General features: G+C 41.9%; 1 protein-coding gene across 2 annotated transcripts; it reads left to right on the forward strand.

The window, feature by feature from the left end:
• The first annotated feature begins 1274 nt into the window (after window positions 1-1274).
• LOC130118041 (C-C chemokine receptor type 5) lies at window positions 1275-5724 on the forward strand. Of its 2 annotated transcripts, none has more exons than XM_056286342.1 (3): window positions 1275-1384; window positions 2379-2528; window positions 3549-5724. In XM_056286342.1, exons 1-3 carry the CDS (start codon window positions 1378-1380, stop codon window positions 4451-4453), a joined length of 1062 nt encoding a protein of 353 aa, XP_056142317.1. In that variant the 5' UTR covers window positions 1275-1377; the 3' UTR covers window positions 4454-5724. The 2 variants fall into 2 exon arrangements, with proteins under 2 accessions (XP_056142317.1, XP_056142319.1); XM_056286344.1 differs by having other exon boundaries at window positions 3705-5724.
• Window positions 5725-13228: the final 7504 nt, after the last annotated feature.

Here is a 13228-nt window from a genome sequence, read left to right on the forward strand (position 1 = left end):
GACGTTTGGTTGAAGTAATGGCTGCAAAAGGAGGAGGCACAAGCTACTAATACAAGGGTTCACATACTTTTGCACATGTTAAATTTTCAGTTTTTGTGAAATAAACCACCTTTGTTGAATTAAATAATGAAAATATATCTCTTTTGTGTGTGTGTCCATTATTTGGAAGGTGTGCTTTACAAATTGGGATTTGGATGTATGTGTAATAAGCTTATTTTAATGTTTTTTACAAAAACAGTGACCATGTCTGGAGGGTTCACAAACTTTCAAGCAGCACTGTATATGTCTTTGGACTGTGGGAGGAAACTGGAATACCCGGAGGAAACCCACGCAGACACGGAGAGAACATGCAAACTCCACACAGAGGACCCTCCAAAGTTGGGCTACCTCAGGGCTCGAACCCAGGGTCTTGTTGCTGTGAGGCGACCGCGCTAAACACTGTGCTACCGTGCCTAATAATAATAATAATAATAATAATAATAATAATTAATAATAATAATATTATGACCATAACCCATGGATTATCAGTAGGCCAAAAGGAATTTCCACTGGAAATCTAGCTATATAGGAAAACTATTCTGGAAGACGCATGACCATCTGTAATAATGGCATAAATAACAAAACTCACTGAAATCGTTATGCTTTATTCTGTCTTATCTCTCAAACAAATCAAAAGGGACTCGAAAAGGAACTGAATAGAAGCGCATTCAACAAATCATAGGTGTGAACATGTTGGACTACAAGGAGAGCCGGTGCCTCTTGAAGTTCGTCGTCTGAGTAAGTGCTGTCCGTTTAATTCTGATTGATTTAGCCGCATTTATGACACGCGTCATAATAACGGTCATGAAATCTTTCTTAAATTCCTTTCGTGAGTTGCATTGTGTCGTTTTTGATCTCGACGCCAAAAATGTTCGTTTTCGTTTAATTGAACACATCGCAAAGTGGCGTGCGAGTGACCAGCACGCGCATGTCGTAGACTTTACATGTCATTTATAGTGAACTCTTTCGGAGGCTGGCCTAGCATTAAACGAACTGAAACCGCATGCCCGAATAACCAAATCAAGTCAACAGTGCCAATGTCAATTGCCAAAAAAAATCTATATTTTCGACGTTAAATACGACTTTCTGACAGATTTCTGTGACCACATTAAACCACACAATACTTTTTTGTTTTTTTGTCATCTCTGTACAGTATGTCCTGAAGATATTAATGGAAACAGGAAACAACATCGATACGTCTGTGCATGTGCAACTCGTTATTAGAGGATTGTACAAGCTTATCGGCGTGCATAAGGGGACAGCTCACTAGTGAGGAACCAGGCAGAGAGGAGGCTAGATCTGACATCTGCATGCACCAACACAGAGGTGACACCAACCATGGACGGTGAGTGCATTTGTAACAGCTAATGCCATTTGTGAAAATCCACCTTTCACAGATTTATCAAAACCGAGTTTGGCCACGGATGCCGGAGCAAAAGTAAAGCAAATTGTACAATTATTTTCTAATGTGCCCACAGGTGAAATGTCATTCGAGGAATTCTCTTTTTAAGCATTATGAACAGGTCTAAAGTAATTTTGCAAAATCTGTCAGACACAAGTACTCGATAAAGCTTTGCTAATAGCTACAACCAGTATTCAGTGTCATGTCTTATTTCATATCTTCTCTATCTGAACGCTCGCTTTGTTTTTGTTTTTTTTATGTTTTGTTTTTGTTTTTGTGCGTGTGTCTATGAATGCGTGCTAGCTTTTACAAATACTGTCTACACACACACACACACACACACACACATACACATATATATATAAACTTCATTAAATGAAACCGTCAACGTGCTGAACAAACAAGGAGCAAATAAATAATCAAATAATAATAAAACAAACTGATACAAAAAAATCAAAATAACAAATAAACAATGATAATGATGAATAAAATAAAAAACAAAATTGATAATAAATATGGATGTCCTTGTATGCGTGTATGTGTCTGTCAGATCCTAAATACATGCAATAGTAACCAATTAGTCTGTGATTGCTTATGTTAACCAGTAGATGGCAGGATAGGCTCCATTTAGCTCGAGTTTTCTTTCTTTTTTCTTTTTTCTATTTTTTTTTGGTAAATGGCGGATGTAGATTAAAAAATGGCACTTGATATGCCAGAAATAAGATGGGTAGAGAATAGTCACATGGATATGAACATTAGATTGCGACACAGGTGATTTGATCCTTTTAACTCCTAAAGTGAATGAATCGAATTTGAAATGTGAAGGAGCATCCTTAGATTTTTGCACTAGCAGTGTGATTTATTTGTGCATGGCTTTGCTTGTTATGAACCATCTGACAATGACGTCAAGATCTGTTTTTTCCCCCCCTCTGTGCAGATTCTGAACCAAATTCAACTACATTAGACTATGGAGATTACTATGATTCCACCGCAGACTATTCTCCGTGCAATAACAGCAATGTGAGAGACTTTGGAAAGGTGTTCTTGCCGACGCTCTATACTTTAGTTTTCATCACTGGCTTCATAGGTAGGTATCATAGCACAAATAATAGCAAGACAATACAGTTAGTATGCAATGCAGATATAAGTGTCATACTTAAATTACAACTCATAAATAGAATGGACAAACCTGAATCTCAGAACCAAAAATAACCCCCCACAACCCACCACAATAATTATACATGCAACATTGGTTTGTGTTTATGCATGTCTGTGTCAACATGCACACATGCAAGTGCAAGTAGAAATTATGCAGAGCAATTTCATTCACGGAAGTCTTTCTGACTGCCGGTCTAGTTGGCCTCTGCCACATATTAATGACACACCAACCAAAATGGCCCCTGCTTAAGGCAGGCAATTCCACCAGAGGAAACCAGTTCTTCTTATGTATGCCATGCTGCTGAACTACCTCCACCCCACCTGTATGGATCTGCTTGTATACTGTTAGGGAGTCATGCTCTGTGCACTGCATTCTAAGTGTAGTCTGTATACAGTAGATCAATTTATTGCCAAAGCTTAAAGTCATATTATTATTTACATACAAGAAAATATCTACTACTACTACTTCCGGCTGCTCCTGTTAGGGATCGCCACAGCGGATCATCCGTTTCCATTTCTTCCTGTCTTCTGCATCTTCCTCTGTCACACTAGCCACCTGCATGTCCTCCCTCACCAAATCCGTAAACCTCCTCTTTGGTCTTCCTCTTCTCCTCTTCCCTGGCAGCTCCATATTCAGCATCCTTCTCCCAATATACCCCGCATCTCTCCTCCACACATGTCCAAGCCATCTCAATCTTGCCTCTCTTGCTTTGTCTCCAAACCGTCCAACTTGAGCGGTCCCTCTAATATAATCGTTCCTAATCCTGTCCTTCTTCTTCGTTCCCAGTGAAAATCTTAGCATCTTGAACTCTGCCACCTCCAGCAAATATACACTTCAAATACGTGGATTATCGTGATTGAAATGAAGATTGGAATGATTGATAGAAATGTGGTTTTGTATAGATTTGAAGCTATATATTGTTGTTTAAGAATTTGTTTCATTTCTGAGGTAATGGCCTGGTGGCGTTTGTCCTGATGAAAAACCACAACCTGACCAATCTGACGGATATCTGCCTGCTCAACCTGTCTATCGCCGACCTGCTCTTCGTAATCTCACTTCCATTCCTCGCCCACTATGCCGCTGCTGCTGAATGGGTCTTCGGAGACTTCCTGTGCCGTTTTGTTACCAGTATCTTCACCCTGGGATTTTACAATAGCACCTTCATCATGGTTGTCATGACGCTGGATCGCTATGTGGTCATCGTCCACGCTCACACATTGGCACACCATCGCACATTGAGGGTAGGAATGGCTTTGACCGTGTTCGTGTGGCTGCTGAGCATGTGCATCTCCCTTCCCTACATGATCTTCACACAGGTGAGAAATGATTCGAGTGTGTTGAGGTGTGATTACTACACTGACAGCCAAGGCTGGAAGGATTTCAACATCCTAGCAATGAACATCTTTGGTCTCCTGCTTCCTCTGCTGATAATGGTAGCTTGCTACTCTCGGATCATCTGCACTTTGGTGGGGATGCGAAGCACCAAGAGGCACCGCTCTATCAAGTTGATCATCATCATCGTGGTCATATTTTTTTTGTTCTGGGCCCCGTATAACATCACCCTGTTCTTGACTTTTCTGCAGTCAGGAAAACTGCTTGGAAATTATTGCCAAAGGGAAGAAGCCATTAGCTTCTCAATACAAGTGACTGAGACTATTGCATTTACTCACTGCTGTCTGAACCCCATCATATATGCCTTTGTAGGACAGAAGTTCATGCGGCGTGTGCAGAGGCTGCTGAGGAATTGGTTTCCTTGTTGTTCCCTTCTCTCCTCCAGAGATATGTCAGAGAGCTCAGCCAGAAGCTCAGTTATGTCTAGACCCTCTGATGTCACCTCTACTGTCGTCCTCTAGATAGATGGTAGGTCTCAATGTTTCACAGGGAATGATGAAGTATAACTCTACCGTGACCAACGTTAGCGTTTTGTTTTTTTTTTTGTTTTTTTCAGTTTTGATCACTGCCCACCATGTCATTAATTTTGCATGAAATGTTTGGTATTTTGTTGTCGTTGTTGCATTTCCTGCTCTCAGTTCCACCTGAAGGCAGCATTGCTGCACCTGAGCTGTAACACATCTCAGAATGTTGCTAATGTATTTCTAGCCTTAAGAGATAGGGCTTTTTTTATTTCTGGAGCCATAAAGTGACAGATCTTAGCTCCTCTATTCTCAAACACTTTTTCAACAAACGGTAATACATCGTGTCACTCTAAATAAGCCCTAAGAAGAGGAACCAAGTATGTGCACATCCAGGAAAAATTATTAATGTGCAAGACAAACATTGTGAAACTAGAACAAAAGAGTAAGGTCTGCACACTGAAATGCCCCCAAAACGAATTTATTCGGCAGCAATGTTTCAGTCAATCAGATCGAAGTGCTGAGGAAGAGCTCCATCCATCCATTGTCCAAATCACTTGTCCTGCTCTCAGGGTCATGGGGATGCTGGAGCCTATCCCAGCAGTCATTGGACAGCTGAGGAAAATATGACTGATCGAAATTTTGTCACAGAATAAATTAGTTTTGGGAGCATTTCAGTGTGCAGACCTTACTCCTTTACCCTAAACAAGCCCCCAGCATAAAGATGCTTTTTGAATCTTGATGCTGATTTTTTTTCAGTTTCTCTCCCTTGCTTGGTGGAACAGTGAAGATACGGGGTTGCTTGACCGAAGATTGCATGTTTTGACTGGAACCTCACAACTCAGCTTTTTAACAGGCTAACCGCAGCATTTCTGTATGTAGCTAACACGTTTAAAAATATCACATTCCTGATATTAGTTTCATATATTTGGGGACTGAGCTAGCAGTTTGATGATATGAGATGGAATAGACATTTATCTTAAAACAGTAGTTGCAACCTAATTGTCTCTTTGTACATATGATTTCATTACTTCTTACTATAGCAAAAGTTGAGAATTTTTTTTATATACTACGCTTTAAACTGTAACCGGTTAAAATGTATGTTATCTTCATCAATGTTTTTGTGCTTTGACAATATTTTAAGCAAACAACTTTTTGTTTGCACATATCTCAGTTCTGCAGAGGTTCAACATTGTATGCACACTCAAATGGCATCACATCCCACTGATTCAGTTCCAACTTAAGCTTAAATATTAAATAAACACCTTTTCCAGTGGAGTATAAAGTCAATCTATTCAATGCAATATCTTAAAACGAAGGCATGAGTGGCCAAAGGGAACATAAAGCACAACCAACAAAATAAAGGACTGGTAGAGGCATAGCAGAGAATACATCCACTGATTGATGAACATTTTCTAATAGACTTAAAGAGAATCTGGTATTGGAGCACAAATGAAATCACTGCTCCACACCTTGGATCAGTATATTCAACAGCAATCGATATGTGAATATTGAATATACGTTCAGGTCATATTGAGAAGTATAGGGGCTTCTGTCAGTGCTGGTACTGACAATCACAGAACAGCTCTTTGGATCAGGGAAACTAAGGTGACCGTAGCTTTACCACTGACCCCCCTTGTTGGATACCACATCTAAATTACCAAAAATTCTCAATGAGGTGACCATGCTGTGGAGCAATCTGTTGGGACATTTTGGTGTTTGTGTATTTAATTTACCTGTTGGAGGCCATTGATAAATAAAAGGGGAGCAGAATCGCAGTCTTATATAAGGTGAGGAATAGCCAGAGAAATGTCTGTTTGATTTTGCCCCAAAAGTACAAATAAAGACTGCCATCATAGTGCATAATTGCCAATAGTGCCTACTACTACTACTACGACTACTACTACTGCAACTACTACTACTACTTTCGGCTTCTCCCGTTAGGTGTCACCACAATGGATCATCCATTTCCATTTCTTTCTGTCCTCTGCATCTTCTTCTGTCACACCAGCCACATGCATGTCCTCTCTCACCACATCCATAAACCTCCGCTTTGGCCTTCCTCTTTTCCTCCTCCCTGACAGCTCATTATTCAGCATTCTTCTCCCAATATGCCCAGCATCTCTCCTCCACACGTGCAAGTCATTTCAATCTTGCTTTGTCTCCAAACCGTCCAACCTGAGCTGTCCCTCTAATATACTCATTCCTGAGCCTATCCTTCTGCATCGCTCCCATTGAAAATCTTTGCATCTTCAACTCTGCCACCTCCAGCTCCGCCTTCTGTGTTTTCATCAGTGCCACATTTTCCAAACCATACAACATAGCTGGTCTCACATCCATCTTGTAAACCTCCCCTTTAACTCTTGCTGGTAACCTTCTGTTACAAATCACTCCTGACACTCTTCTCCACCCACTCCACCCTGCCTGCACCCTCTTCTTCACATCTCTTCTGCACTCCCCCGTTACTTTGAACAGTTGACCCCAATTATTTAAACTCATCCACCCTCATCACCTCTACTCCTTGCATCCTCACCATTCCACTGTCCTCCCTCTCATTCACGCATAGGTATTCCGTCTTGCTCCTACTGACTTTCATTCCTCTTCTCTCCAGTGCATACCTCCACCTCTCCAGGCTCTCCTCCACCTGCTCCCTACTCTCACTACAGATCAAAGTGTCCTCTGCGGTCCACGGAGACTCCTGCCTGATCTTGTCCATCAACCTGCCCTTCACCATTGCAAACAAGAAAGGGCTCAGAGCCGATCCTTGGTGTAATCCCACCTCCACCTTGAACCCATCTGTCATTCCAACCACACACCTCACCACTGTCACACTTCCCTCATACATATCCTGCACCACTCCTACATACTTCTCTGCCACTCCTGACTTCCTCATACAATACTTCACCTCCTCTCTCGGCACCTGTCATATGCTTTCTCTAAATCCACAAAGACAGTGTAACTCCTTCTGGCCTTCTCTATACTTCTCAATCAACATTCTCAAAGCAAACATCGTATCTGTGGTGCTCTTTCATGGTATGAAACCATACTGCTGCTCGCTAATCATCACCTCTCCTCTTAACCAAGTTTCTATTATTCTTTCCCATATCTTCATGCTGTGGCTGATCCTCTATAGTTGCTACAGTTCTGCATATCGCCCTTATTCTTGAAAATTAGTACCAGTATACTTCTCCACTCCTCAAGCATCCTCTCACTTTCCAATATTGTGTTAAACAATCTAGTTAAAAACTCCGCTGCCATCTCTCCATGCCTCCACAGGTATGTCATCTGGACCAACTGCCTTTCCACTCTTCATCCTCTTCATAGCTGTCCTCACTTCCTCCTTGCTAATCCACAGCACTTCCTTATTCACTATCCCCACATTATCCAACTGTCTTGCTCTCATTTTCTTCATTCATCAGCCCCTCAGAGTACTCCTTCCACCTTCTCAGCACACCTTACTCACTTGTCAGCACATTTCTATCTCTATCCTTGATCGCTCTTAGCTGCTGCACATCCTTCCCAGGTCAGTCCCTCTGTCTAGCTAATCGGAACAAGTCCTTTTCTCCTGCCTTAGTGTCTAACCTCTCATACATCTCACCATACGCCGTTTCCTTTGCCTTTGCCACCTCTTTCTTCCATTTAAGCCGCAATTCCTTCTACTCCTGTCTACTTTCTTCATCTCTCTGAGTATCCCACTTCTTCTTTGTCAACCGCTTCCTCTGTATACTTTGCTGTACTTCCTCATTCCACCACCAATTCTCCTTGTCGTCCTTCCGCTGTCCTGATGACACATCATGTACCTTCCTAGCTGTCTCCCTCACTATTTCTGCAGTGGTTGCCCAGCCATCTAGCAACTCTTCACTACCACCAAGTGTCTGCTTTAACTCCTCCCTGAACTCCACACAACAGTCTTCTTCAACTTCCACCATTTGATCCTTGGCTCTGCCTTCACTCTCTTCCTCTTCTTGGTCTCCAAAGTCATCCTACAGACCACCATCCGATGCTGCCTAGCTATGTTCTCCCCTGTCACCACTGTGCACTCTTCAATCCCCTTCAGATCGCACCTTCTACGTAAGATATAGTCCACCCGTGTGTACTTCCCTCCACTCTTGTACGTCACCCTGTGTTCCTCCCTCTTCTTGAAATATATATTCACAACAGCCATTTCCATCCTTATGACAGAATCCACCACAGTCTCTCCTTCCACATTTCTCTCCTTGACACAATACCTACCCATCACCTCCTCACCACCTCTGTTCCCTTCACCAACATGCCCACTGAAGTCCACTCCAATCGGCATTTTCTCCTCCTTGGGTACACTCTCCACCACTTCATCCAACTCACTCCAGAATTCTTCTTTTTCTTCCATCTCACACCCAACTTGTGGGGCATATGCGCTGATAACTTTCAGCAATACACCTTCGTTTTCCAGCTTCATGCTCATCACTCTGTCTGATACTCTCTTCACCTCCAGCACACTCTTGACATACTCTTCTTTCAAAATTACCCCTACCCTATTTCTCCTCCCATTCACACCATGGTAGAAGAGTTTGGACCCACCTCCTATGCTCCTGGCCTTACTCCCCTTCCACCTGGTCTCTTGCACACACAGTATACCTACCTTTCTTCTTTCCATCATAACAGCCAACTCTCTCCCTTTACCAGTCATAGTGCCAACATTCAAAGTTCTGACTCTCACCTCCACACTCCTACCCTTCCTCCTCTCCCGCTGCCTTTGAACATGCCTTCCCCCTCTCCTTCACCCAACAGTAGCATAGTTTCCACTGGCACCCTGCTGGCCAACAGTACCGGTGGTGGTCATTGGTAACCCAGGCCTCAACTGATCCAGTATGGAAATCTGATTTATGATCCGCATATTTGATTTGGCAAAGATTTTATGCTGGATGCCCTCCTTGACACAATCCTCCCCATTTATCTGGGCTTGGGATTGGCATGAAGAATGTACTGGCTTGTGCATTGTCAGTGGCTGGGTTAAATACCAATAGTGCCTAATTTCTGTTATGATTAAGGGTTTTGCTTAGCCCATACCAACATAGATTTTAGTGCCAGTGTACTATTTTTATCCCTTCTTCCTCTCCTTCCACTTCTTATTTCACTGTTTGCTATGTCCTGTGAAATGGTACATAATAGAGGCATTAAATTTGGCAAAATGGGCAATAATGATGGTCAGTTACTAGACATAAAACATGACTCCAATCTGCCTGACAGTGGTGCTCAAAGCTAGGATAGGCTGTTTATTTTTAGAAATTTGTATTTACCATTTTGGCAATATCTGGTGAACATTTATTTTCACTGCAACAGATATCAATAGATGAAATGCTCTTAAAAAAAGACTGTTCTCTGTGGCTATGCTAGGCCATGTAATCAGCCTGAAACTCAAAAACCAATCAGGATTGGTCTCTGGGAGAAGGCTTCTCAACCTGCCAGTCACAACAATGTTGCATGTGCACGTCCTCTGTGCTTGCAGTGCACCATAATGTCATGTTGCTAACGTTGAGCGTATTGATTAAACCATGTGCTAAATGTTTGATCTGTATGGAAGCATACTGGGGCAACAGGGAGAGAGAGAAAAAACACACAGAGGAAAAAAGCAATTTCATTTTGAGATTAAACTCAAAATGTAGAAAATAATTTAAGTCGAAATGTTGTGAATAAAGTAAAAAAAATAATAATTGAGAAATGTAATGGAAAAAACTCGAAAATAATTTTCAAGAAGTTGAAATGTCATGCTTAAAATCTACCCTCTCAAATCTGTGTTTATATATATATATATATATATTTATATATCCATCCATTATCCAAACCGCTTATCCTGCTCTCAGGGTCACGGGGATGCTGGAGCCTATCCCGGCAGTCACGGGGTGGCAGGAGGAGAGACACCCTGGACAGGCCGCCAGGCCAATATATATCATATATCTTACATATCACTTTAAAGCTCACCTTTTTCTACTTCAGAAGGTGCACTCTGTTCCTTCCAGGTGTTTGTTGGCAGAGGTGTGAAAGGGTCTATTTTAACCTTTTTTGTTGCCATTTTCTTTGCCTGCATGCATGAAATTCAATTTAGACCTTAGTTCAACTATATTGTCAAAATTTCAACTATGGTCTCGAAACAGAATCATATTTTTTTTTCCTCTGAGAACATTTTTTTCTATCAGTTTCCCTAATATGCTTCCACAAAGGTGCAATGTAATGAGTTTAATAGTGTATTAGCAATATGCTAAATCTAAAACACTAGAACAGTTACAGAGATCAGACTCTTTCATTTATTGATCCCTTTCAGGATGTAAATCTTTTTTTTTTTTACCAAATATTACAAAAATTGTTCTAACAATAAATTGCCTACCCTAGCTTTAAAGAAAGACTATCCCCAGGTGTCCAGGTAGCATGGCGGTCTATTCTGTTGCCTATCAACACAGAGATCGCCGGTTCAAATCCCCGCGTTACCTCCAGCTTGGTCAGGCATCTCTACAGACACAATTGGCCGTATCTGCGTGCGGGAAGTCAGATGTGGGTATGTGTCCTGTTCGCTGGACTAGCGCCTCCTCTGGTCAGTCAGGGCACCTGTTGGCGGGGGGAACTGGGTGATCCTCCCAGGTGCTGCGTCCCCCTGGCGAAATTGCTCACTCTCAGGTGAAACGAAGTGGCTGGCGACTCCACATGTGTCGGAGGAGGCATGTGGTAGTCTGCAGCCCCCCCCCGGATCGGCAGAGGGGGTGAAGCAGTGACCAGGACAGCTCGGAAGAGTGGGGTGATTGGCCGGATGCAACTGGGGAGAAAAAAGGGAGAGAAAAAAAGAATATCCATCCCCCAAAATGGAAGTCCCTTTGACACGAAACAATGGGGCAGGAGAAATCGCCAACTCCCAAAAAGTATCTTTGGTTTTTTAACAACTGACGGTAAAACTGGCCCACAGCCAAAGGAAGCCTGCATACACAAACTGACAATATGTGAAGTATGACAAATGCACACCACACCTGTTACCAATAAACTTGAGAAAGAACATGGTCATGAAAAGAAATGGTCATAACTTCACATTTTCTCTTAAAGCTTCAACACTTGACCATTCTCACCAAAAAAAGCCTGCATCTTAAAGTGACCAAAGTGCTATAAATGTACCTTAAATGGATTTGATTAACAAGATGGTTGCCATCATCTGTCTGTCTGCCAAAAACATTGGTAATTTCATCCCTTGAACCCTATGATAGCCCTATTACAATATGTATATTTAGCTTTGCTCTTTTGCTGAAATAAATGTTGCACAGAAAACCTGTTTGTAGAAATTTTTGGTTTTTCCCATAAGCTTTGTGGTAAAGTCCAACTGGAAACTAATCCTTATGCCACTGATGCCAGACTCTCAGAGGCACCACAGTCATGACATGCAGACACGATATGATAAGAAAGAAGCCAGATGAGTCAGCATTTAATCCGTCTTTCCTAATCTGAAACTGAAAGAAAAAAATGAAGATGTTTGTGATTTTTAACTTCTAATTTTGGGAACCAAAATGAAATCTGTTCCTTGCAGAACCTAACCACATAAGGAAGGACACACCTGTTCAGGTCTTATTGTGTAAGTGTAAAGAACTGTGGCATCTACACTCCATCTCAACTACCAATTCTTATCTCTTGGTGGATCATATGAAGACTGACTACTGATTAGCCATTGAAAATACTCCTCATAAACTGGGTGGCATGATGGCTTAGTGGTTAGCGTTGTTGTTCCACAAGTCAGTCTTGGGTTCAGTGCCGTTTCTTCTGGGTGCAGTCTGCACGTTCTCTCTATTTGTGTAAGTTTGATCTGGGTGCGCGCGCGCGTGTGTGTGGGTGGGGGGGTCCTTGTGATGGGCTAGTGACCCAAAACAGAGTATAAGCAACACCCACAAGTAAACAATAGGTGGAGCTTACCAACAAATCATGTGACATAAAACTGACAAAGACAAGTAAGTAGACATTTAAATTGACAATTAATAAATCGATCAATGCAAACCAATCAATTCAATTCCATACATACTACTAGGAACCCGGTTTACCCCATGGCTGTCCATTACCAGCAGGCAGGGCGCTCTACCCTGGTGATGGAGGTGATCCCTAAGTCCACTGGGGGGGGCAACTTGGATCTCTCCCTCAGTGGAAGACGTTCATTCAATCAATTTCGGATTAGCACCTTGAATGCTACGTCCTTCCTACGACTACATATAAATAAAGAATTTGATTCCTCGCCTTTTTCGTTAATTATATAATTTAATGTCATATGCATTTGTGCTATTGTGGGCAATTGTATTTTTGATTTGTGTGCTTGGTGATTGTCTCTCTTTTCTTGGTGATTATGGTTTGCATTGAGCAACTTATTCATTGTCATTATGTGTCTACTTACTTTTTGTCTTTCTTTGTATGTCAGTTGTTGTGTGTTGAGAAGCTCCACCGCTCCTTTACCTGTGAGTGCTGCTTATAGCTTGTTTTACTTCCTGTTTGTTACACGGTTTTGTGCCCTGAAGAAGGCCAATATGGCCACAATGCCTAGGCCCACTTGTTTTTAACTTTTTTGCCATGCTCTATTTATTAAAGGCTTTCTGAAAAAAATCGCTTCAATGCAGTGTGCCTGTTTCTTTTCTTTTTGATAAAGTTGAAAGTATTTTAGAAACCATTCATGGCCAATGCCATACATATAGAGCAGTTCTTGAAAGCTGATAAAGTTGCACCTTTGTATGATGCTGAAGTTACGTAATACCTTTGCATTCACAAGCTGTGTTCAGTGGG

Source organism: Lampris incognitus, chromosome 9 (genome assembly GCF_029633865.1).
Source record: "Lampris incognitus isolate fLamInc1 chromosome 9, fLamInc1.hap2, whole genome shotgun sequence".
Taxonomy (NCBI): domain Eukaryota; kingdom Metazoa; phylum Chordata; class Actinopteri; order Lampriformes; family Lampridae; genus Lampris; species Lampris incognitus.